Consider the following 26,523-nt stretch of genomic DNA (forward strand, 5'->3'; position numbering starts at 1 on the left):
GGCTCAAAAAATACACTTACTTGTTGATTTAGGTTTTGCAAGGAGCACTAAGCTTCAGGCAGAGACAAATTAGATATTGTTGTGGGTTAAACTGTATTCCCTCAAAAATATATTGAAGTCCTAATCCATGCCGATCCACTTCCTAAATATACTGAAAGTTTCTCTCCATATTCTGCATCTCTACCAACACCAACACCCAGACCAACAAAAAACTCAGGAAATGTTTTTTCTAAAACAATTTAAGAGCAAAGGGAGGCTGAAGAGACAGATCCATCTTCCTTCAAAGCCAGTGTTCTGATTTTCTACTTGTAGCAATGGCTAACTAAATGCTTCAGAATTACCCTCCTGTTGAGAGTAACTAGAAAGGTTAAAAAAAATTGTTAAAAATGTTAGAAGACATTAAAGAGCTATTAAGAGAGTAAGAATTTTGATGCCAAGATCTGAAAGAAAAAGACAGCTAAGAAGGTACAGGCTAGCAACTACAGCTGTTTTTCCTCTTAAAGAGCTTTGCCAAAATCTTTAGCAAAAGGCCTGACTGAGAAGGTGATCGGTTCTTTTTGCAATCTCGTGGAGCTTAAGGGACAAAAATGAGGAATTAAAGTGAACATCCAGGGTCTTGGTTGGGACCAGAAGAGCTCCCTCCCAAGAGTAAAGGTGATCTAGAAATATACTAGTCCCAACAAGAACTGAAATCAAGCTACAGATAACATCTGTGCCTGTTTAGATTGAGGGGATCAGCCCCTAGCATAACTGACTGACAGAAAAGGAAAAAGAAACACAACCAAATGCTCTCTGGAGTAAGATAACATTCTCCCAGAGCCTTAAATTATTTTTACAATGTTAGTTGTATAAACAGTGTCCAGAACTTAATTTTTAAAAAAGCTAGAAAAAGTGATAAAGATTTTGAAGTATCAAATATAGATTTTGAAATAATTATGATTAATATGTTTAAGGAGTTAAGTGACAAAATAGATCATTTTAGCACGAAACTAGAAACTCTGGAAAGGAATTAAATACAAATTTTAGAACTTAGAAAAGCAAAATTTAAAGTTATAATTCAATGAAATGGGTTTGACCATAGATTAGATACAGTTAAGGAAAGACCTAATGAATTTGAGGATAAGTTAATAGAAAATATCCATACTGAAACAGAAAGAAATAAAAATATACATAAAAGAGCATAAGAAACATGAAGCACAGAGAACAAGTCTAACATATGAACAGAACCTCAAGAAGAGTTAAAAAAGAAAACTAGGCATTAACAATATTTGAGAAGTAAATGGCTGAGAATTTTCTAAGCATCAATCAAATTTTAAAAATTGCTATTAATTCTAAGGAAAATAAATAATAAAATAATACCTTATAGTAAAACTGCTAGAAAAGAAAGAAATCTTAATTTAAGAGCACTCAAATGTAAAAAGAGATTACATTTTAAAAATAACAATGAAACTGACAGCTAACTTCCTAATAAAAACAATAGAAGCCAAGAGACAATGAAGTTATCACCAAAGCATGTGAAGAAAATAACTGACAATCAGAATTCTATATCTAGAAAAAAAACACCCTTCAAAAACTTAATATGAAACAGACATTTTTAGACAAACATAAACTGAGAGAATTTACCTCCAGGAGAACTGCACTAAAGAAAATACTAAAGTTAGTTCTTCACACAAAATAAAAATGATCCCAGAGGTAAGCACAGAGATGCAGAAAATAATAAAGAGCAATGAAACCATAATTTTAGGAAATATGCATAACCATTATATTTAGCAAATAAAAAATTCTGTAAAATAAAACTGGTAAAGTCTTGTAGGTTTTAAAAAATAAGGAATATTCAATCTGACATATGTTAAGATGTCAGTAATCTTCTTTTCAAGACAGGTCTACCAAACAAAAATCCAGTAACCTGACTGTGGGATCATCCCAAATATGACTCCTATCCCACTATAATTATTTAACTAATTTCCTTCCATTAGATATTTTATTTATTTCCATCTTTGGATATTATTAACCACAGAGGTATGAATATTCTTATGGCATGCATGAATATTTATATCTATACTAGAGGCCGATGCACAAATGCACAAATTCGTGCACGGGTGGGATCCAATGAGCCACCCCGATGGGGGCTGATGGGTGGGGCTGGCTTGGGGGAAGGGCCGAGGGTGATTGGCCGGCCAGCCCTGCCCCCAATGGGGGTGGAGGGGCTGATCAGGGGCAGAATTGGCCAGGGGCGGGGCCATGGGCTCTTGGCTGGCGGCTGGAACCTGATGGGGGTGGGAGGGGTGATCCGGGGCAGGGCCAGCCAGAAGGAGGGGCCACAGGTATTTGGCCAGCCAGCCCCACCCTCAATCAGGCTGGTTGGCCAGACCACAGTGTGTGTCATAGCAACCAGTCATTCCGATCGTTCTGGTGTTCTGGTTGCTGGTTTTTTATATATATAGATTTCTGTCTGTGTACTTTTTCATTCCCTTATTGTAATAACTTTTTAGAAGTGGAAATGCTGACCAAAAACATTTGTCCATTTCCAGTTTTTATTGGCAAACTAACAGATTTTTAAAATATAATGCTCCTATCCCCCCCACAATGATTTTAACATGTTCATTTTCCAGTCACGGCTATCTATTAGCTTTTCATTTTTCTTGTTCAAACAACTGAGAATGGGAAATTGGACTCTGCAGCCATTCATGTTCTCCATAGTGTAAGTACACAGGAGTCTCAATAGTTAGACTAATAAACTGTCTGCCAAAATGCAAAATCTTAGACTCCGAAATGAAATGAGAAAAAAAAAAGAAAAGAAATAAAGCCTGAAGCACAGCAAAGGCTTTTTTAAATTAGAAAGTTATACTCATGTTAACACATCATAAAACCACACGGTGGTATATTCCCCACACTAAAAATAGCGTCTTTATCGTCTGTGCACACTGATACCACTGGTCTAGAACTTGCCCGTTCTCTTGTCTCCTGCCAACCACGATCATAGAATGGGGAACTTTCCCCTTGGCAAGCCTAATCCTCGGGGAAAAGGACAACAAAACAGTTTTTTCCTACGGCAACAAAAAAACCCTTCAAAATAATCAATGAAAGGAATCTGAAAATGCAGATTGAACAATTAAATTCGTTACTCAGAACACTCTCTAAAGTTCAACCTTGAGAATTTCATTTAATGTTTAAAAAAAGAAAAGAATGAAAGAAAATCCTAAATGTTCAAGACCAAAATGCATTTGTTTTAAACATACCGAGTTGCCTATTTTGAAAGTTTTGCTTGGGTTAATTATGTAAAGAAAATTATAAAGGCAGAAAATAAGCAAAGGGAGCTGTGAAAGAATAAACAGATAATAAAATGCTCCTTCCTTTATTTTAGGTAATGGAAGGCCTAGAATGTTAGAACTGAAATATTTATGGGATTACCCAGCCTAGCTAACCTCTCACTTTGCAAATGGCAGAACTGGACTAAATGGAGAAACAACCTGTGCACGGCCAACAGTGAACCAGTGGCACAGCCCCAATAAATACCCAGATACACTGGCCCAATTACACAGTTTTCCCATGAAAATCTTGACTTACCCACATACAAGGAGGAGAGGGGCAGGCCATCCAGTTCTATAGTTAGTGTTTGGTTCAAAATTTCGTTGGTCCCAAGAGACCTTTAACAGCTCCCAGGCATAACCTAGTAAAAAGACCCTTCTTCGTTCTTTCTCGTTACCTTCAGATCCTCCCTACATCTTATCAGTAACCAAGTCCTATTGATCCTACCTTCCAACCATCTCTCAAACACATCGCTCCTCCATTACCACTGCCTCTGGTTTGGACGTCATTTTTTCCTCACCTGAATTCCTGGAAAATTGCTTAACTATCCTTCTGCCTACAATCCTACCATTTCCCTTACACCGTCCCTCCACATTGCCATTCTCCATCTCCTGCTTCAAATCCTTTCCTGGAAAATTTCCATATGAAGAAAAACAGGGTCTCAATGGTTTCTCCTTGCTTCTGGAATAATACCTATATGAGTCACAGCCTTATCAGTAAAAAGATGGCACACATAATATAGGACAATTCAAGGAAGGTTTATTTCAATAAGGACCAAATATAAAGGTTCTTCAATCTAAGTGGTATAGTGGAGCCATAGGAGAACGCTCAGAAGGCTCTGACCTGAGGAAGTAGAACTGCGTGGTGTACGGCTTCTAAAGTGGCCCACGGAGAGCTCTACCTCCTTTCCTCAGGCCCTTACATAAACCCCTCCCCTGGGGATGGACCTAGTGACTTGCTCCTAACAAAGGGATGAGACGCTATGTCCAATATTAGGTTATGAAATAGTGAGACTCCCACTTCCAATCCCCACCCCCTCTGCCTCCTCTCTCTGGCTCATTCTGGTGAGACAAGCTGCCACGCATGAGCTGCCCTAGGGAGAGGCACATGTGGCAAGGAATTGCGAGTAGGCTTTGGCCAACAGCCAGTGAGAAGCTGAGGTGATCCTTCCAACAGCACTCGAGGAACTGAATCCAGTAACCACATGAGGGAGCTTGGAATTGGACCTTTTCCCCAACTGAGGCTTCAGATGAATCTGCAATCTCAGCCCACATCTTGACTGTGGCCTTGTGAGAAACCTTGAACCAGAGGGCCTACCTAATGTGCACTAGGATTACTGCCCCCACAGAAACCAGGACATATAAATGTATGCAAGACGTTGAGTTTGAGGGGGAAATTGTTTGCCGATAGATAGATTACTAATACAAACTGGAGCCACCCCAAGGACCACGAGGGCAAGTAGAGAAAAGGGGTATTGGGATCCAGAAGAGGAGAGCATTCTACCTTGAGAGGGGCAATAACCTTCAGTCAAGGGACACAGCCAGTGCAAGACTTTGTGGAGAGGGAGCCAGGGGGAGAAATACCCCAACTTTGCCTTTTCCTCCTTCCTATCTCTCCCCAGGCTTCTACTGGCCAAATTCAACTGAAAGTCAGAGGTCGCAGAAGCCCGGTAGATGTCCACATGCAAACAGCGCATAGAGGGGCTGAGCACGGGTGTGGAGGCACGGACCGGAGATATCTGTACAACATCCAAACTCTTTGCCTGATGTACAAGGTTTTCATGATCTGACCCTAAGCTGCCCATCCAGAGCTATTTCTCATCCCTTCATCACAGAAACCCAGTTCCATAAAAACAGCCACTTGAAGCTTCTAGAACTCAGCATACCACATCGCAGCTCTGTCCCTCTACCTGTGCTGGTCCTCCTGCCTCCTACAGTTCTTCTCCCTTTGTCTGCCAGGTTAATTCTAATCATATTTCAAGAATTAAAGCAGGTGCCAAACCCTCTGGATGTCTTCCATGACATCACTATTCTCTCTCCTGGTATGGACCTCATCACCCTTCTATCTCCTCCCAGACCTTTACAATTCTGGTCTTTACAAGTACTGCAACTGTCTAAGTACCCATCTCTGCCCCACTGGCCCATGGGTTCATTCGGAGAATAGCACCCATCTTGCATTCCTAGCATCTAATAGTGTCTGACTGACAAATGACACTCAATATAGATTTGCTAATGAGTTTCTCATTTTCATCCTGCCTGGGTCTGCAGGTTCCCTGACTCGCTTGTGCTGGCCTCTACAAGTGCCTTCTATGAATTCCAGAATAATGCCCCATTCTCTGCTTTCTCCTCACCCCTGCCTCTCCCAGGCTAGGGTGCATACTGCTGCCTCTGTAACTAAAATACTGCCACATATACTTTCTGGAATTATGCCTAACCCAATCTCTATCCAGAGCTTCAAGGGTCCTAGATCATTAGGGGAAGTGACCTTGGGATGTCAGAGCAACACTAAGGTGAGACCCGGGTTCTAGAAGACGAGGAGTTAATAACCAGAAGCTAGCAGTGGCATGCTATTTAACAACCCCTTTGATACAGAGGAACACTGGCTTTTTCTTCTTCCTCTAACCTCCTAAGTCATTTGTGACACGATATATTACTGACAATATCCAGTGCTGCTAGTTGAACGTTGCTGCTACTCCCTACCATACAATCGGTACTGCAGAAGGATAACTGAACAAGTATCTTAAATGTTATTAGTAAACCAAACATGACAGCACCAAGAAGATACTTTAACTATTGAATGTTAAATTATTACAACTAAAATTTTTTCTTCCTTTTTAAAAAAATTGTTTTTATTATTTTAACATTTATTTCTATTGTTGAACGTATTACAGATGTCACCCTTTCCCCCCCATTAATCCCTCTACCCTGCACCTGTCCACCCCACCCCACCCCCAAGCCTTCACCACACTATTGTCTTTGTCCATGGGTTATGCATACCTGCATTACATAAGTTCTTTGGTTAATCTCTTCCCACAGCCCTATTTCCCTCTGAGATTTGTCAGTCTGTTCCATGCTTCTATGTCTCTGGATCTATTTTACTCAACAGTTTATTTTATTCATTAGATTTCACAAGTAAGTGAGATCATGTGATACTTATCTTTCTCTGACTGGCTTATTTTGCTTAGTATGATACTCTCCAGGTCCCTCGATGCTGTCTCAAAGGGTAAGAGATCTTTGTTTTTTACAACATAGTATAAATGTACCACATCTTTTTTATCCACTCATCTACTGAGGGGCACTTGGGCTGTTTTCAAATTTTGGCTATTGTAAATAACTCTGCAATGAACACAGGGGTGCATATACTCTTTTGAATTAGTGTTTTTCGTTTCTTCGGATATATTCCCAGAAGGGAATTGCTGAGTCATAAGGCAATTCCACTTTTTAATTTTTTTGAGGTAGCTCCAACATTTTAAAACTCAAATTCCTAGGACCTAACCTCAGACCTATCTTGGGGGGTGGGGGAGGGTCCTTTAAGGATCCACATTTTTATAATTTGTATAAATGACCTAATATAGGTTCAAATATCATCACAGCATTGGGCAATTCAATGACCCAGGATCTTTTGGGCTCAGGAATATAAAAAAGGTTAACAGGTCCAGGCGGCTTAATGAATAATTAAGCTTTTCTTTTAAATAGATTTTTAATGGCACCAATACATTTTTCATTCACACCTTTAATCCAAAATGTGAATATGAAGGATGAAAAACTAAATTAGAAAGTCTGTTTAAGTCAATATATAAATCATGCCTTGGAAAAGTACAACTTCTTATGGTTAATGACCTAGAAAACATGAAAAGAAAACGAAGAGCATTCTGAAATGTGTGAGCCTAAGGAGCCCACCCATCATTACTCATGTGTCAGAAGGTCACCATCCCAAATGGCATTTAAAAGTCACAACAACATTATGGCCATAATCATCCTGCTTATTACTCGGAAGTTTACCCAAAAGCTCCACTTCTCTAGACTTGGCTTTTTAAATGTCAGCATCTGAATCAACACAACACAATCCAGGCAAAAATTTCACACTGGAAATGTCTGACAAGAAGAAGAGACAACAAACAAGGGGGAAAAAACAACATGAAAGCACTGTTTGCACAGTTTTTTAAATGCAAATTTTTGTTGTAGACCTTTCCCTAAAGGTCTAGTTTTATAATTACAACCTTGAATAAGTTATTACATAGAGGACGCCCATAGTAAATGTTTGAATTGACCTTGGTTTCAGGGGTCAGTCTTTAGCTACACCTTGAAGTGAGCGTCCTGCAGTAGGTAAATGTTGGCCATAGCCAACAGTCTACAGCACCGAGAATAGAGAACTAGATGAATAGCCCATGTTTCCAACACAACCATGGCTTAACTTAACTAAGTTTAAATGATTCCAGATCCTGGACCCACACTGGCAATAAGTGTATCTTCTTTCTAACAGATTGAACAGATCCAATATCCCCTTTATAGAAATTCACTAATATATCAAATAACATGAACACATACATACCTCCCACCCACCCACAAGTGTGTCATGAGGAAGCAAGGTATATTTCCAAGATAGAAAACTAATGACTAGTGGTCATTTCTTTAAAGAACTACAGCAATTAACAATTTTGTTTCTAAATTAAACAAAACAACAACAACAAAAAGTCCCCTACTACTGCATACAAAGTAAAAACTAAGTTCCCACAAACTTGTACAAAGTTTTCACTTCCACGTAACAGCAAACATTTCAGGGGAAAGGTGTTTGAATGGCATGACCTTTACATTTCCTATTAACCTTTAATAATCCATTGATTTGCAATCTCTTAAATAAACTGAATATATTTGTAATGTTTTCTTGTGTCTTAAAAAAGCAACTCACTGCATGAACGTACACTAGTCAATGTACTAACAGCATCAACATTTACACATTTTATAAATTATTTCCTCTCCAGTGTTACTCTCTTTGAAAAGACCTAAAGCTAAAAGAAAAAGAAGCATTCATTATGGACCACCTCCAGGCCAAGCAGGATGTCAGGCGCCTTATTTACTATTTAAATGAATCTTCACAATAACCCCACTAGGTACTATCCTTCTTCCCAAGTTATCTTTCTTCTTTGTATAAATGAAGAAACTGAAGTTCACAGAAATTACAAAAGTGACTCAAGGTCACACCTCTAAGAAGTGGCGAAGTTGCAACTTTAACCCAGGTCTGACTCCAAACCCCATGTTCCTGCAAGCCTGGCATAGGGTCTCTCTGTTTGGGGTGGTTAAGAAGGTAATGATGAATAAAAGTATTTCCATTATTAATATGGCTAATTGGCTAGCCCGGTTAAACTATTTTTTTTAACACAACTTAATAAGCATCTCTCTTAGAAACAGTCATCAAAGCAGCCTCTTGCAAAGCAAAGAATTAAGGAACTTGAGACTGGAAGCAGGAACAGTTTGAGAGTTCTATTTTTTACTCAGAAAAGAGAGAAATTCACCATACTGATCATCCAGAAATATCTAGTTCAACACTGCCCATATGATGACCAGAGATCGAACACAGAGTCTTATAGAATACACAGAACCCAGCAGACAAGTCAAATATTTAGTGAAATGAATGAACATTAACTCCTTTGTCTTAAAATGTAATATAGTTAGGTTAGTCACAAACAAACATTAAAAAGGTATATAAACAGTTATTTCCTTAAATTCAGTATGCACACAAATAAGTTATGTGCTATCATTCCTTCCTTTAAAATGTACCCTTCCAAATGTCTCTATCTGAATTAATAACATCAATGTCTTTTTATAACCCAAGGTCAAAAACTCCAGTCATCTCTGATTCTCTATTCACCTCCTAACTCCATATTCATTTCGTTTCCAAGTCATTTTTAATTCTGACTCTTGAAAGCCTCTGCTCAGTCCTGCTCGGCTCTGAAGGGCATGTCCCCTGCTAGATTAGCGTCCTCCTTACCTGTCTCACAGACACAGAAACCACCCTCCGGAGCCTGCAATCTCCCCTGATAACAACGCATTTGCCTCATGGGGGCAAGATTCATAATCCCCAACAGATGCTGATTTACAACTCCCAGCACACGAGTTTCCCATGATTCAATTGCCTATGATTCCACATGCTAAAAATCTGGCTCCATCCAGCCTGTCTTCCCCAAATCGTTCCTCCGTTTACGTCTAGTAATTCATCCTATGCCCAAACGGATTCTGGCGGCTGTTCCCTTTCTCCAGCTCTTTGCCTTTGCAGAGCACATCTCACCCTCTGGAATGACCTTCTTGCCAAATAAGCACTCTTACCCATCCTTTAAAATTGAGTTCAAAGACCATTTCTTCACAGCCCATCCCTGACCTCTGAGGCTGGAGTAATCTCCCCTCCTCTTCAATTATATAACAATACACCTACACTTCTCTTCTGGAAATGAATGCATAGACCAGCCGTGGGCAAACTATGGCCCGCGGGCCGGATCCGGCCCCTTTGAAATGAATAAAACTAAAAAAAAAAAAAAAAAAAAGACCGTACCCTTTTATGTAATGATGTTTACTTTGAATTTATATTAGTTCACACAAACACTCCATCCATGCTTTTGTTCTGGTCCAGTTTAAGAACCCATTGTGGCCCTCGAGTCAAAAAGTTTGCCCACTCCTGGCATAGACTCTATTACAGTTACTTGTATATCTCTCACCAACTGTAAACATCTAATATATATGTACCTCAGTGTTTCCCGTAGCACCTACACCAGTTCTTATACATACTATCGGACCGAAGAACATTCATGTAATCAATGCTACAGTAAGGCTTTTACACCAAAGAAGAATATGTCTCCATCTGTATTACATAGGTGATCTTTGAGTTTAAAGAAAACAAAATCACATAATATTTTCCCAAGTATTCAATACCAAGTATGACAAAATCTAACTGCCTTGAATTTTAGAATCAGAGAATCAGATATGAGAGGTGAATGATATTCTTTTATCAGTCGAGGCAGTCCAGGTAGAAAACATTTGTTGAGCTGTCAACCATCGGTCAACCCCAAACAGAACACAAACACACACACAACACAGCCAGCATCACAGCATTTAACCAGATGCCTTACTTTGCGGTAGACTATCATATTTGGAGAACTGTCCTCTGGGTCAGCAGTTGCCACTGCTCTTTGCTCCCCGGATCCCTGAGCCATCCTGGATGTCTTCACTCACGCTGCAAAAATAAATTAACAGGTCATTAAGACATGCAAGAATTACTGATATATAAAGAGAGCTTTGCAATGCAAATAACTATGTATCTTTGGGCAGGTGGCATGAAAACAAAACATGATGTAAGAAATTACATGATTGTTGACTTATTGTCCACATACATCCTTCTAATTCCAAAGCAACATATTCTTTATTTTTCAGCCCAGAACTGTGCACCTCAGGGGTAATCATATGCCATCTCCTGAAGATGAATGAAACCACTCATTTTGATGTTGATTTTTTTTTACCAAAGTTAATTCTATGATTAATTCTATGCATTAAAATATGAATATTTTATCAGGGAAATGTAAATCAAACCCACAAGGAGATAATGCTTCATACCCACTAGGACGGTTACAATAATAAAAACAAACCCTCAAATAACAAGCATTGAAAAGGACATGGGTAAATTGGTACCCTTGTACATTATTGATAGGAAATGGAAAACATTTGGTGGTTCCTCAAAAATTAAACATAGAATTGCATATAACCTGACAATTCCACTGCTAAGAACTGAAAACAGGTATTCAAACAAACACTCAAACATGAATGCTCATAGCAGCACTATTGCCAAAATACGGAAATAACTCAATGTCCATCAACTGGTGAATGGATAAATGAAATATGGCCTATCCCTACAATGGAATAGAATTCAGGCATAAAAAGTAATAAAGCACTGACACATGCTACAACACAGATTAATCTTGAAAGCATCATGCTAAATAAAAGGAGCTAGATACAAAAGGTCACTGCAATTGACTGAATGTTTGTGTTCCCTCAAAATTCACATGTTGAAATCCTAATCCCCAATGTAATAGTATTAGGAGGTAGAACCTTTGGAAAGTGATGAGTGCCCTGGTAAAAAAAGGTTCCAGAAAGCTCTTTTATAAACCAGGAAACAGGTCCTCATAAGACAGCAAATCTGCCCAAGTTTTGACCTTGGACTTTCCAGTCTCTAGAACTGTGAGAAATAAATTTCTGTTCTTTACCAGCTATCCAGTCAATGGCATTCTATTACAGCAGCCTGAATGGACTAAGACAGTGACATATTGTAGGATTCCATTGACACAAAGTATATATATAATAGAGAAATCTATAGAAACAGAAAGCAGATTGGTAGATACCAGCAGCTGTAGAGAGGAGAGATTGGGGTGACTGCTTAACGGAAGTGGGGTCTCCTTTGGAGGTGATCAAAACAGTTTTCAACTAGATAGAGCTGATAGCTGCAGAAAACTGTGAATATACTAAGTGCCTCTGAAATGTATGCTTTAAAATGGTTAATTTTATGAGCACTGTTATGAATACAGGAAATGGGCTGTGAAAAAGACAGTGATGACAGAAGAGAGACTATTACAATTTAAAATAAGAACTCATGCATTTGTGAATTTCACCTCAATAAAGAAAAATGAATGTTTTTAATTTGACCTTTTAAAACATCTGAGAAGATAGCAGTGAGACAAGGACAACATAGGGACTTTTTGAGTAAAGAAGCAAGTTCAGCCGAAACCGGTTTGGCTCAGTGGATAGAGCGTTGGCTTGCGTACTGAAAGGTCCCAGGTTTGATTCCAGTCGAGGGCATGTACCTGGGTTGCGGGCACATCCCCAGTGGAAGATGTGCAGGAGGCAGCTGATCGATGTTTCTCTCTCATCGATGTTTCTAACTCTCTCTCTCCCTTCCTCTCTGTAAAAAAATCAATAAAATATAAAAAAAGAAGAAGCAAGTTCAGCTCTTGGCATAAAGTTGTATTTGCTGGGTGACCTTGAGCAAATCAAATAACCTGTTGAGTATTGGGTTCCTTTGTTAATTTTCTTTTTTATATATATATTTTTATTGAGTTCAGAGAGGAAGGGAGAGGGAGAGAGAGATAGAAATATCAATGATGAGAGAGAATCATGGATCGGCTGCCACACACTGAGGACCGAGCCCGCAACCAGGCAGATGCCCCTGGCTGGAATCGAACCTGGGACCCTTCAGTCTACAAGTTGACACTCTATCTACTGAGCCAAACCAGCTAGAGCTGTTAATTTCCTTTTAAAATGTACATGTTTAACATCTACTGTGCAGCTAGAACCATGCCAAGGCACCTTCCTCTACATTGCTCTCATTAGTAAAATGTGACTTCCATTGACTACTCACAGGTAAGGGTCAAATAAATGAGTGTAAAAGTATCCCATAAAGCCAAAAAAGTCCTATACAAATGTTATCTCTGATCTAAGAGCCTGCCTGGGTTATTTGCACAAAATTCATAAGCTTTTCATCAAAGAAACTTTTATAAATAGCATGCTCGACAGAAAAGGCCATTACAATTTAAAAGAAAAAACACCTCAGGAAACATTTTATTATAAAACTAGAGGCCCATTGCACAAAGAGATTCATGCAATAGGCCTTCCTTCCCCAGGCTGCCAGCACCGGTTTCCCTCCAGCACCCAGGACCCAGGCCTTCACTCTGGCCGCAGCGGAGAAGGCAAGCCTCTTCAGCCTTCAGTCTTCGCTCCTCACCTGCATATGCAAATTAACCGCCATCTTTGTTGGGTTAATTTGCATACTCATCCTGATTGGCTGGTGGGCGCAGCGGAGTGACACCAGCATGTTTCTCTTTTGTTAGTGTAGATAAGTTGGTACCAAAGATCATTCAATAAAAATAAACTTGGGCGAAAACTGGGAAGAGACAGGAATTTGTAATTTATGCTAAGAATTTAATTACCCAAGATATCCCATTTGAATAATGTTAATTGCTTTCTTCATCATTTATGAATTAGGATGCATTTTAAAAGCTAGATTACATGAAGAGATAAAGAGCATCATTCTAAAATCTCTATCCACTGCAATATCAGTATTTATATGAATATAGTACTACATGGAAACACTGATTATTATTCTAATCAGTAGCTTTGAAAGTTAAGTGAACAACACACTGTTTATTATTTATAAATAACTACTTATTTGCCTTAATACAGAATATGACTGAGCATGAAAAACAAAACCTGAGTCCATTTATGTATGCTCATTTGTCTAAGTAACAGAGCCATTTGGGGCTCCTACTGCTTTATTTTAAAATGAACACTTTCACTTTAATGAGTATATTATCTTCCACCTAGAAAACTGTGTTATAACAGTAAGGTTGGAAATGACCTAGAAATAATCATGTCAGTCTTCCCTTTGCCTTTCCCTGACTCTCCTCCCTGCCCCCCAACAGAAACATTTCTCTATATTAAAGCAGGCTGATGTCCCAGGATCTGGACTGCTAAGTAAATGCGGTTAGGAATTCCAGTGAGTCTAGTAATGTAATAGAAGGGCTTCTATTTTGATTCTTCCATCAACTCATTTTGAAACTCAAGCTAGTCATTTACCTTTTCTGTGTCTATAAAATATCATCTCTAAAATACATGATAGTCCCTATGTCAACAGTTGTTAGAGAGAGCTGAGTGCAAAACCCGCATAGGTAGGGATGTTCTGATTAAATTCATTGACTATAAAGCTGGTGTTCATGAAATTAAAGGGATAGATTCTCACTCATTACAATATGTTATAAACTATTTATTTTTAAATGAAGTACAATAGAAATGGGAATATTTTAAATTTAGTGGTAGAGGAAAACAAAACCTTCTTTATGTTATCTACATATACTACATGTATACCAGTATACACGTAATAAATTATTCAGGGACTTTGATTTTAATATTTGAAGAATGTGAATGTTTTTCTGAAAACACAACTACATTTCAATAGAGTCCAGTGGTTCTCAACCTTCCTCATGCCGTGACCCTTTAATTAATACAGTTCCTCATGTTGTGGTGACCCCCAATTTCATTGTTACAAATTGAACATAATTAAAGCATAGTGATTAATCACAAAAACAATATGTAATTATATATGTGTTTTCCGATGGTCTTAGGCAGCCCCTGTGAAAGGGTCGTTTGACCCCCAAAGGGGTCGCAACCCACAGGTTGAGAACCGCTGCAATAGACTCTCCAAGAAGAGACAAGATAGTTTCGTGGTTACAAGCTGGCCTATGTCATCAGACGGATCTATGTCTGGGTCCAGGCTCCACCACTTACTAGCTGTGTGATCTGGGGCAAGTTACTTTACCTCTCTGTGCCTTTGTTTCCTCATCTGTCACAAACCTGTCCCGGCACAGCGGAAAGCCTTCTGAACTGGGATGCCTGGTTCCTCCACCTAGTCTGCAACTAACTAGCTGTTGGAACCAGGTTAAGCCACAGCTTCTCTGCACCCGATCTGGACATTGGCTATAAAACCCAGCATCCTTAGTATTCCCTCCAGTTCTGACCTAGAACTCAGAACTTCCAATTTCTAATTTCCTTCAAAGACTCGCCAGAATGTTCCACTCTACATCTCTACCATCACCACTGCCTATATGCTAGCCCAACTCCTCTATTAGTGACAGTGCTCCTGCCCAGCTTCTCAAAAATCACAGAACTGGGGGTACACTTTCCTTCCCAGCCTTAGCATGCCTCCCCCTGAAGCAATTCCTGTAATACCACCGCCCACCACTAGGTGCCACAAGACAACATTTATTCTTGGAGCAAACACTGAGCATCCACTCCCAAGGCTTGGTGCTAGGCCCTGGAGAGAGAAAGATAATCAGACACAAGTGCTCTCATTACAGTGTTCAGAGTCCAGCAGGGGAGACAGACATGTTCACAAAAGCAGGACATTGTAATGTGTGGGTGTTCCATTATAACAGAGCAGGAGGAGGTGGCCACCGAGGTCAGAGCAGGATGAGCGGGAGTCGAGGGAAGGCAGAAGAGGACACTCGAACCAGGTGATGACATAGGCATGGACATCTAAAGACCCAGCAGTATAGACGCGCAAGGAGAGAAAGAACACATGAAGATGATGTGATCTCAAGGAGAGTAATTGGGAGGACAGCCAAATGTGGAGAGTGAAATAACAGGGATGCTCACCTGTCTGGAGTCATGACTTTGTTTCCTTGTTTATCAGAGGGCTCCTCTACGAGAAAGCCAGTTCTACTGAGTGGAGTCTCTGTCAATGGGGTTCACCCTATATCCCTGGCATCTAGAACAGGGCCTGGCACAGAGTTGGTACTCAAATATTTTTGAATGAAAAATGGAACTGATAAGACTCTGCCAAGATGCAGTGAACTCCTTCGGGAACACTCGCCTAGATGGCAAGCCATTAAAACTGCCCAACAGAGAGGGCTCTTTATCTACAAAGCCCTATGTATGGAATCACACATGACTTTCCCCAGGGTATGTGGATATGGATCAGCCCTGAACTCAGGAACCCACTTTTGAATCCGTGAAAGACATGTGGGAGGGTGGGAAGTATAGTGAGGAGAGTCCCTTTGAATAACAGAACAATTGAGCATCTCTGACTCAAGCTCTGATTAGCAAATCTTTTGAAAGTTGGGACTGCAATTTACTCCAAATTTATATTGCATTTGTAGCTCTTAGTTATGACAAATGCCAGCTGTTTTCCTTTGTAATGGCAGCTTCTCTGGAGCAAGCTAAGCTCAGAGTCCAGCAGATAACAATGCCAGGCAGAGCAGGTAGGCAAGACCCAAGGATGTGGAAAAGGAATGGGCTTTGCAGTCAGACCATGAACTGCATCTCAGCTCTGGTCACACCAAGGCTGCTGCGTGCCTTTGGTAACTGACTCCCCCATCCTCAACTTCCAGCTCTTCACCTGGAAGATGAGAACCTTCTACTCATGCAGGGTTGCTTTTGAAGAATAAAATAAGTCATGTAAATTGCTTAGCAAAAAAATAAAAATGAAGGTAGCAACTGACTAGCAGTCTTGCTCTGTGCCAGTGTTTGGCCAAATGAAATCCCCAGGCCACCTGCACCAGAAGGACTGGAGAAGCCCTTCCCCCATCCTCACGTATTCTGCCTGGGTGCATAGGAGAGGAAGCTGGGGTGGACCTCTACAATTACACCACAATGCCACAAAAATCGTGGTCACAGGCAGCTGAAAGCCTGAAGATGTCACTCCTGCCGCTCTCAGTGCCCAGTCCTCACAACTCCATGCAGGAAAATGTCTTGTAGGAGAGGTAATCACATGCTGGCTGTGATAGAGTCTGAACGTTTATGCTGCCAAATACGAGTCCTGTTGATGTTACTGCCTCTCCTCCATGTTATATCAAATTCATATTGTTTGCCTCAGCCCATTAAAACCCAATGGATTTTTTCCTGACATAGGCAATGTTAAGCTCTTCAGAAAAAAAAAAATTTACAAGACGTGTGCTAGCTCAGTTGTTTATATAGTTTTAATCTGACTGAGTAGGCAGGAACCTCAAGGGGAAAGAAGGAAGAAAACAGCTATAAAGAACAAATAACTCTTCCTGTTATAGCAGAGTCTGCCAACCTGACATTTCCTATAGGCTCCAGCCTCAGATGATCAACGACAGACCGAGTGTCTGTTTCAGGTAATCACTAAAGATCTGAAAACAAGGTGACAGAGCTCAATGCCCAGGAGCCAATTTTGATGGCAATGCCAGGTACCCAGTATTTTACTGAGATATAATTGCTTAATCACTTCGGGTCTTCAGTTAGAATTCCATGGTTCCCAAAAGCTGATCAAGGACCTAATCCTGACTAGCAGACCCAAAATCACCTGGGGGAGATTCTAAAGACACATGTTCCTGATTCCCATGCTCCAGAAAATCTTTTATTATTACTAGAGGCCTAGTGCATGAAATTCGTGCACAGGTGGGGTCCCTAGGCCTGGCCAGTGATCAGGGCCGATCACGACCATCTCACCCAGTCCTGATCGGTCCAGGCAATCGGGGCCTGCTGGCTGGGGGAGGGACAGGAGGAGGAGGAGGGATGTGGGAGGTTGGCCAGCCAGGGGGAGGGACCATGGGAAGTTGGCTGGCCAGCCAGGGGGAGGGACCAGCCAAGGGTAGGGACCTTGGGAGGTTGGCCGGCCAGCCCCTATCTCGTTATGTAGATGTGCTGAGGTAGCTGGCAAGCAAAGACCACAGACAGAGTGCCCCAAAATGGCCTGAACACCAGCTATCCTCTGAGGTGAAAATACAGCTCTACTTTGCTGCCCGCACTCAGGCCACTTCACTCTCCCTGGGGCGAGTTGCTGACAGACAGATCGTCTCTCCCATCTCAGCTGCACATTTTCTCGGGGCTCCACCCCCAAGCATAATAGGTAGCTGACTTCGGCCAATGGTGGCACACCGCTGTAGTAGGGCTAGCCAATCAGCAGTTGGGAGCCGGAAAGGCACTGGGCCAAGCTAGAAGGGGCAGAAGGATGAGCAGCACAGCAGAGTGCGGTGCGATGGCAGAGGTAAGATGGCAGTGGTGCTTACTTTCCATCTTTGCAGTTAGGCAGCTGTGATTCTCTGGTGCCCGGAGCCTTAGCCGGGGGAGGGACTGGCAGGGGGGAGGGACCACAGGAGGTTGGCCAGCCCTGGGAGGTTGGCTGTGGAAGTGCACTGATCACCAGGGGGCAGCTCCTGTGTTGAGTGTCTGCCCCCTGATGGTCAGTGCACATCATAGTGACTGGTTGACTGGTCGTTCCAGTCGTTTGGTCTTAGCGGTCACTTAGGCTTTTATATAGAGAGATTATTATTAATTGATGAGAGAGAGAGAGAGAGAGAGAGAGAGAGAGAGAAACATCAATTAGTTACGCATTCATTGGTTGCTTCTTGTATATGCCCTGATTGGAAATTGAACCTGCAACCTTGGTGTATCAGAACAATGCTCTAACCAACTGAATTTCCCAGCCAGGGCTGTTCTAGAAACTCTAATTTGGTCGGTCTAAGGCAGTGGTAGCAAACTGCAGCTTGTGAGCCACATGCAGCTCTTTGGCCCCTTGAGTATGGCTCTTCCACAAAATATCACAAAATACCACATGCGGGTGTGCACATACAGTGCGATTGAAACTTCGTGGACCATGTGCAGAAGTCGGTATTTTGTGGAAGAGCCACACTCAAGGGGCCAAAGAGCCGCATGTGGCTCGCGAGCCACAGTTTGCCGACGACTGGTCTAGGGTGGTCCCTAGAGATTTATGATTTAAACGTTCCCCAGGTGATTTGGAAGCACAGGCAAGCTTTGGAACCATTGACCTAGATTCCATGGAGCCTGCCTCCTCTTCACCTGATCCCGCCATCCCTTCCCATGTCACAGCCGTGCTGAGCGGGGCTCCTTTAACTTCCCTTGTATTCAGACAAAAACTCACTCTGGTGGGTAAAACCAGGGTCCTGGGATCCAAGAACTGGCTCTCAATCCTGGCCTTGTCACTTCGGTGCTGTGTGCACAAGCCACTAACTGCTGTGCTTCTTCAGCCTCTCTGAGACTTGGTTTCCTCATCCAGAAAATGCAACACTAATCACCCTCTTCCATGGTGCTCAGCCTGGCTGCTCAGAATCACTCAGGCAGAGCTTCACAGCAACTGTAACAAGTGGGTGTCATTCCTCCTCTACAGGTGAGAGAATTGAGGCTCCATAGTATAGGGAACTCACCCAAAGTAACACAGCTTTTCAGCCAGAAAACTGAAATTCAAACTCAGCGCTGACCTCAATGCCCCCAAACTTGCAATGTGTCAGTCTTGGTCGCCAGTGAAATCAGCTATATAGAGTATTTAAAACAAAATTGTGTGTATTTATACGAAATTTAAGTATATACCTAAATATAAAACACTGAGCACCTATATACAATATATAAAGTACTTAGTACTAGATACTACTGCACATAGTACAACTGATACACAGTAGGTCCTCAACCACTTTGTAGTTCCCTCGGTCTACTTCCTCCTGTCTCAGTGAAGTTGACTTACCCATATCAATCTTATTTTAAGACATATATATAGGGGGAAACATATATATATACACACACACACACACACACACACATACATACATACATACACACACACACGCACACAACCCTCTCTGGTTTGCCACAGCTTCATGACTAAACAAACTAATCTACCAAAACTGCTCATAAAGAAAAATATTTTTGCATTTCCTCTATTAAACAGTACTCCTAAAAATTAAGCTGGGAGGAAGCAGAAAGTTCTTCACACAACAGGATGTGTTTGGCCATGTGATGTGCCCCCCAGTCCTGGTAACACCATCACTACTTGAAGCTCAGGTCCATCTAGGCATCTCCTCTTCCCAGGGCTCTGAACTCCACACTGTCCTGGACCCTGCCAATCCCCACTGACTCTTCCTGCCTTTTGAACTCTTCTCTTTGAACTTTGACCTTCTGTGGCTTTAATGGAAACCTGGCTTCCCCCTGTAGCCCCTTGTCCTCACCCCATATATCAAGACAAGGATGGAAGGTAAGCATCGTCCTGGTTGTCCACTGCTGTTTTAAATGATGTCCCTCCCATCTTCCTACCCAAATCCTGGTTCTTGTGACACTCAGATCCTCAGGCTATGCCACCGTCTACCCATCCTCACTTCTGGGTACCCCCTCCCTCTTATGCCCTTTCATTTCCTGAAGCCTGGGTTCCAGTTCTCCACCCCTTAGTCAACCTCGGTGACTGTAACATCAGAATCAAAGACCTAACTGACAAGCTGGCTTCTCCATCCTTTTTAGTTCCTCACTTGAATCTTTTCCTCCATGCCTCCTCCCAGCCCCTGCCTCGCACGGCTACATGCTGAACCTCATCATCACCAGTGCCTGGACCACTCAGGTCGCCCACTCTGTCCACCTTCCCTCTTTACAGCTCAGCTACTCTACATTCACTGCAAACATTCTCCAAACTTATTTAGACATTCAACCTACAACTTTTTAGTTTTTTCTTCTCTCACTGGCTCCATCATTATAATCACTCAATTGCTTCCTTGCAAATATCCTCAACTCCCTCCCCTCCCCCTTTCTGTGTCATATTTCCTGGCAAATCCCCAATACTGACAGAGCCTGAGTATCCACCATACAATATCCACACAATATCTGAATATCCAAGATCACATCCAAGCAGGGAACACTTTGGGGTGGGTTGAGGCAGAGGTCAAGAGGAAATCACACAACCAGGCTGACTAGTGGCATTTTAAATTCATGAGCACAAACTTTAAGTAACTTAGTTAATACTTCCCACCAGATCTAAAACGTTTTCCTACCAAGTTTGATCTCTTCTTCTGAATTGGTTACCTCATGTCTCCTGCTTGTTCAAACTTTACACACAGTCTCAGTTGATGAGGGCACTTCAAACTCCACCGAAGAAATGGAAGCCAGCAGAGGGCAAGTCTCGCATCTTGGGACACCCTCACCTAAATCATCCTGTAAGTCGTCTTCCCTTCCATTACAATAGAAGAAGTGCTGCTGCACTTACTAACGAAAAGTTGTCCCACATTTGCTCTTAGGTGGAAGGTTAGAGAACATTTCTCCTCTCCTCACCCTACCACCCCATCAATGGGGCTCTAGTATAATAACAGTGAGTTATAGCAAAAGGACCTCTAAAACACAAACTCTGAGGAGCACTTAGGAAACCTACAGTCAAGAGAAGAGACTAAAACAGGGGAACTGAAGCTTCTGGCATGTCCAGCTACAGCAAACATTAAACAGCCCAACCCTTAGCCAAATGAAATAAAACCCCACTCTAACGGCCTAGCTGTCTCAGCTCCTAATATCTCACACATTGTGTTTGGCTTTCAAGCAGTCATCAGAACCAGCCTCAGATAAGACACAGATGTTGAAATCATCTGAAAGGGAATCCAAAATGACTATGACTAAATATGTTAAAGCTTATAATGGGGAAAGTAGGTGGTAATTAAAACAGAGAGACAGAATTTTTTTAAATCCTCAAAAAGAGAAAGGCTAAAAGTAAAAAAAAAAAAAAAACACACACTGTAATAAATTAAGAATGTTCATTGGTAGACTCTAAATGACCAAGGAAAGAATCAGTGAACTTCAGTGAAGATCAATAGAAATTTCCCAAATGAGAGAGAAAAATAATTTTTTTAAAAAAAAATGGAACAGCATATCCAAGAACTGTGGTACAATAGCAAAAAAATGTAACATAAGTGTAATTGGAACACCTAGAGGAGAAGAAAAAAGGAGTAAAAGAAATATTCAAAGGAGTAATGAGTGACAGCTTTCCAGTTAATGACATACACCAAACCTCAGATCCAGGAAGATCAGAAAACACCTGACAGGGTTGAAAAACAAGAGCAAAAACCACTACACCCAAGCATATTATATTCAAAGTGCAGAAAAATCAAAGACAGAGAAAATCTTGAAAGAAACCAGAAGAAAAAACACCGTAGCATATAAAGGAACAAGGATAACAATTATAAAGGGCTTCTCAACAGAAATGATGTAGATGAGAGCGTGGAGTGAAATAGTTACAATGTTGAAAGAATAACACCACACACCTAGAATTCTACATCTAGTGAAATTATCCTTCCAAAGTGAAGGAAAAATAACGGCTTTCTCTAACTGTCCATCTTCCCTCTTTACAGCTCAACAAACAAAAACCAAGCAAGTTCACTGGCAAACTTGTTCAGCAAGAAATGCTAAAGGAAGTTTTCCAGATACAAGAAAATTAAATAGGTCAGAAACTTGGGTCTACAAAAAAGAAAGAACAAGCATCAAGGAGGAGATAAACAAAGGAAAAATACAGTCTTTTATTGTCTAATTCTTAATTAATCTAAGAGAAAGGAGTAAGACTCTTTTGAGCAATGCTCATGGGAAAGAAAAAAATACTATACTTTAAAAGACTACAATATCCATGTCTAACACAGAGTTCCAAAATAGTCTTGACCATCAGCTAGTTCAAGGTTGGCCTGGGGGACAAATCTAGCTGGCTACCTGTTTTTGTATAATCTATGAGCTAAGAATGGTCTTTACAGTTTTTAAATTGCCAACAAAAGTTGAAAGAAGAACATTTTATAACGCATGAAAACTATAAATATCAAATTTCTGTGTCCATAAAGTTTGATAAATAAACTCCCATTTGTCTACTGACTGTCTGTGGCTGCTTTTATGCTACAACACAGAGTTATATAGTTGCAACAGAGACCATATGGCCTGCAGAGCTCAAAATATTTACTATTACATAAAAGATTTTGTGAAAATAAAAGCATATATTAAAAATATACATGTTTTATGTTCCCTGAACAAGCCCAATCGCTTAATTTTTTCAGAGGATGAAACTGAGGCCTGGAGAAGCCAAGTTATATTCTAATGTCATCTGGCTGGTTAGTAATAGAGCCAGCATCAGAATTTGGGTCTTGAGTGCCTAAATGCCTCCCCTCTCACCTGAGAGACCTTACACTTTATAAGTATGAGTGCTAAGATTATACTAATACTACTAATACTACTGACTCCAGGGACTGCAGAAGTGACATTTTATCATCCTGTTGGTTTACATGAAAGGATGTATGACTGCTAGGGAAGAAGTAGGAGTGACAGAGGAGCTCTGCCGATTTTTACACACAAGACAGGGATGACTAAGAGATAAAATGGATGACGTGTTCCCAGGGGATCCGAGAAGAAAGGCACTCCTCTTGGCTTCTTTTAAAAAAGAATGTCAGTTTTGTTCCTTGGAATTTTGCTGTTTTCTTTCTTCATTTTTTAAAGCACAGGCAAAATCAGTCTCTTTTTAAAACCCTCAACCTAGGCATTTAAATATCGGTGCATCTCCTCTATGCTCCATAATGCATGCACTTGGAGCAGCAAGAGCAGGCTTTTCATCTGCTGGAGATAGCAGATGTAACAAAAGAAAGATATACCCATAAAGCTCATCAGGCAGGAGCAATACAAGTCAAAGAAATAACAGGTTTTTGAGTAGGTTTCTGAGGGGGTTTTGTTACCGTGTAGACCAGCGGTTCTCAACCTGTGGGTCCCAACCCCTTTGGCAGCCGAACAACCCTTTCACAGGGGTCGCCTAAGACCATCCTGCATATCAGATATTTACATGACGATTCATAACAGTAGCAACATTACAGTTATGAAGTAGCAACGAAAATAATTTTATAGTTGGGTCACAACATGAGGAACTGTATTTAAAGGGCCAGAAGGTTGAGAACCACTGTTGTAGACAAACATCATACAATTAGAATGTACCACTTCCTACAATGAGGGTCTAACATATAACAGAACAACCTCAAGAACTAGAAAGGCTTGATAAAATTTTTAAAAAAGAGAGCTCCCAAGGTAATGAGTACATCTGGCACCGGGATGGGGGGTGGGGGGGCGGGGAGGTGAGCTAGACATTCCATGCAACTATTGTCTTAACCATTTGGTCAAATTCAACATGTGTGCATGAAAATATTCTTAGCAAATTTTGAATGTAAAGGAACTGCTTAATCTGATAAAGGATAGTATAAAACACAACAACCATAATATTTAATAGTCACACTTTGAAAACTTTCCCACTGAGATTAGAAATGAGACAAGGATGCCCACTATGACCACTTCTATTCACCATCATATTAGAGGTCTTAGCCAAGGCAACAGGCAAAAAAACCACACACTTAAATAAAAGACATAATGATTGCAAAGGAAAAAGTAAACACTGTTTTGCCAGTAATTTGATTGTATACATGGAAAGTCCATAATAATCTACATGGAGCTATTGGAATTAATAAGTGTGTTTAGAAAAATCACTGGAGTTTTCTATATAAAAAGGTCACTATATAAAAACTGATTGTTCCCTAACCGGTTTGGCTCCGTGGATAGAGCATCAGCCTGCGGACTCAAGGGTCCCAGGTTCAATTCCGGTCAAGGGCAGGTACCTTGGTTGTGGGCACATCCCCAGTGGAGAGTGTGCAGGAGGCAGCTGATCGATGTTTCTCTCATCGATGTTTCTAACTCTCTATCCCTCTCTCTTCCTCCCTGTAAAAAAAATCAATAAAATATATTTTTTTAAAAACTGTTTGTACATATCCACAATAAATAACTGGAAAATGAAGTTTTTAAAAGATATCACTTATAATGTATAAAATAACTTCAAATACTAAGACTATATCTCAATAAAGGTGTACAATACCATTGGAACATAGAGAAATACAAAACACTAACAGAAATAACAGGTCTAAATAAATGGAGGGCTATCGCATATTAATGAATTGAAATAACCAACATTTTAAAGACATTAATTGTGGCTAGAGATTTAATGCATTCCCAATCAAAATCTCATCAAAGATTATTTTAAATTTATATAGTGATGCAAATGGCTAAGAATAACCAAGCTATTCTTAAATAAGAACATAGCTGGAAGGCATACACTTCTGGATATCAAGACTTATTATTGAGCTATATTTATTAAGACAGTGTGGTATCAGAATAGACAACTTTAACAATTAAAGGGGCTAGAAAGCAGAGAGAGACCCACATATAAATGATCCCATCTGATTTATAACAAAGGTGACATTTCAAAGAGGTGGATAAAAGGAGATTTTTCAATAAGTAGTGCTGGGTTAACTGGATATACATGCAAAACAAAACACCAAAATAAATATGGATCCTCTCTTTATGTCATAGATAAAAACCTCAGGTAAAATGCAAAACAAGAGGGCTTCCAAAAAATTGGGAGAACAGCTTCATGACCTGAGGGTAAGCAAAAATTTTCTTAGGCAGGCACAGAAAAAAAATAAGCATAAAGGAAGAATTTGACAAATTGGATTACATTAAAAGCAAGATCTCCTATTCACTGAAAGAGAATTAAATGTCCAGAGCCACAGAGTAGGAAAAGATACTTTAAATACCCATACCTGGTAAAAATATTTGTTTTTAAAAAGAAAACTCCTACAGTAAATCAATAAGAAAAAGACAGACAACCCAATTGATTATTGGGCAATGAAATTGAATAGGGACTACAAAAGATTAAAGAAAAATGACCAAAATAAAATACATTAAAAAGGCACAACACCATTAGTTACTAGGGAAAAATTGAAACCACCATGAAACACCACTACACACCCACCATAATGGCTAAAATGCAAAAGTTTGACAATCCCAAGTGTTGACAAGTATGTAGAAAAATTGAAACAATCATAAACTGATGACAGGAGTATAAATTGACACACCACTTAGGAAAACTCTTTGTAAGGACCTACTAAAGTTGAATATATGCACTCCATGTTCCAGCAATCCAGTCTTAGGTGTATACAAAACAAAAATGCATTTATATGTGCACTAAAATCACATATAAAAAAGTTTATAGCAACATTATTCATAGTAGCCCTAAACTGAAAATATCCCAAATGTCTATTAACAGCAGATGAATAAACAGTTTGTGAAATATTATAGAGTGGGTTGCTATAGAGTAATAAAATGAATAAACTACTGCTACACATCACAACATCACAAGAAATTCATTGTTTGATGATTTTTTCAATCAATGTTGTACATAAGAAGCCACAAAAAGAGTGTATATATGTGTGTGATATGTGTGTGCATATATATATGCAATTGACAAGATTAGAAATACAAATGACCATATATATATATATATACACACACATGTTATATATTTCAAAAATGAAAACATATGGTGACAGAAATCAGGTTAGTGGTGACTACTCGGGGAAGGGAAGACGTATGAGGTGTTTTCTGAGGGATAGGTAATATTCTATCTCTTGGAGGAGATAACATGGCTGACAATTCATTACGCAATGATTTATATACTTCCTTGAAAATATGTTATACAAATAGAATTCTAAATTTAAAAGAATAGTGCAAATATTCTGACAAAAGAATATAGCATCTCTGGTTTGCAAGGTGGGACTCAAGCCCTCTCAGAAAGAGCAATGCAAAAAAATCATATAATTGCGGGCATATGGTTACAGGAATGGTGGAAGACCCAGAGGTTGTGTCTGTCACCACTATACACACTCACCCTGATGTCTGTGCAGTAGGCATAGACCAGAAGTAATAATCATTGAATGAGAGAGCTGGTATAGAAGTGAAACGAGATTAGAAACATACCATTGAAGGAATGCCTCACATTATCTGAAAACTACATTTTAGATAGTGAAAGTCTTCCAACTCTTTAAAATGTTTCAGAACT

At 40.2% G+C, this 26,523-nt stretch overlaps 1 protein-coding gene across 10 annotated transcripts in view; it reads right to left on the reverse strand.

The window, feature by feature from the left end:
* RGS6 (regulator of G-protein signaling 6) overlaps positions 1–26,523 on the reverse strand; it is a 486,920-nt gene that overhangs the window by 449,925 nt on the left and 10,472 nt on the right. For 9 of the 10 annotated variants that reach the window (XM_015562012.1, XM_006760726.2, XM_006760723.2 and 6 more), the window contains exon 2: positions 10,430–10,533. In XM_015562012.1, the coding sequence (XP_015417498.1) occupies positions 10,430–10,513 (84 nt within the window). In that variant the 5' untranslated portion in view covers positions 10,514–10,533. Of the gene's footprint in view, positions 1–10,429; positions 10,534–26,523 lie in introns of those variants that run through there. The other variant, XM_006760722.2, reaches the window with a different exon arrangement.

The sequence above is a fragment of the Myotis davidii genome, unplaced genomic scaffold (genome assembly GCF_000327345.1).
Source record: "Myotis davidii unplaced genomic scaffold, ASM32734v1 scaffold17, whole genome shotgun sequence".
Classification (NCBI taxonomy): domain Eukaryota; kingdom Metazoa; phylum Chordata; class Mammalia; order Chiroptera; family Vespertilionidae; genus Myotis; species Myotis davidii.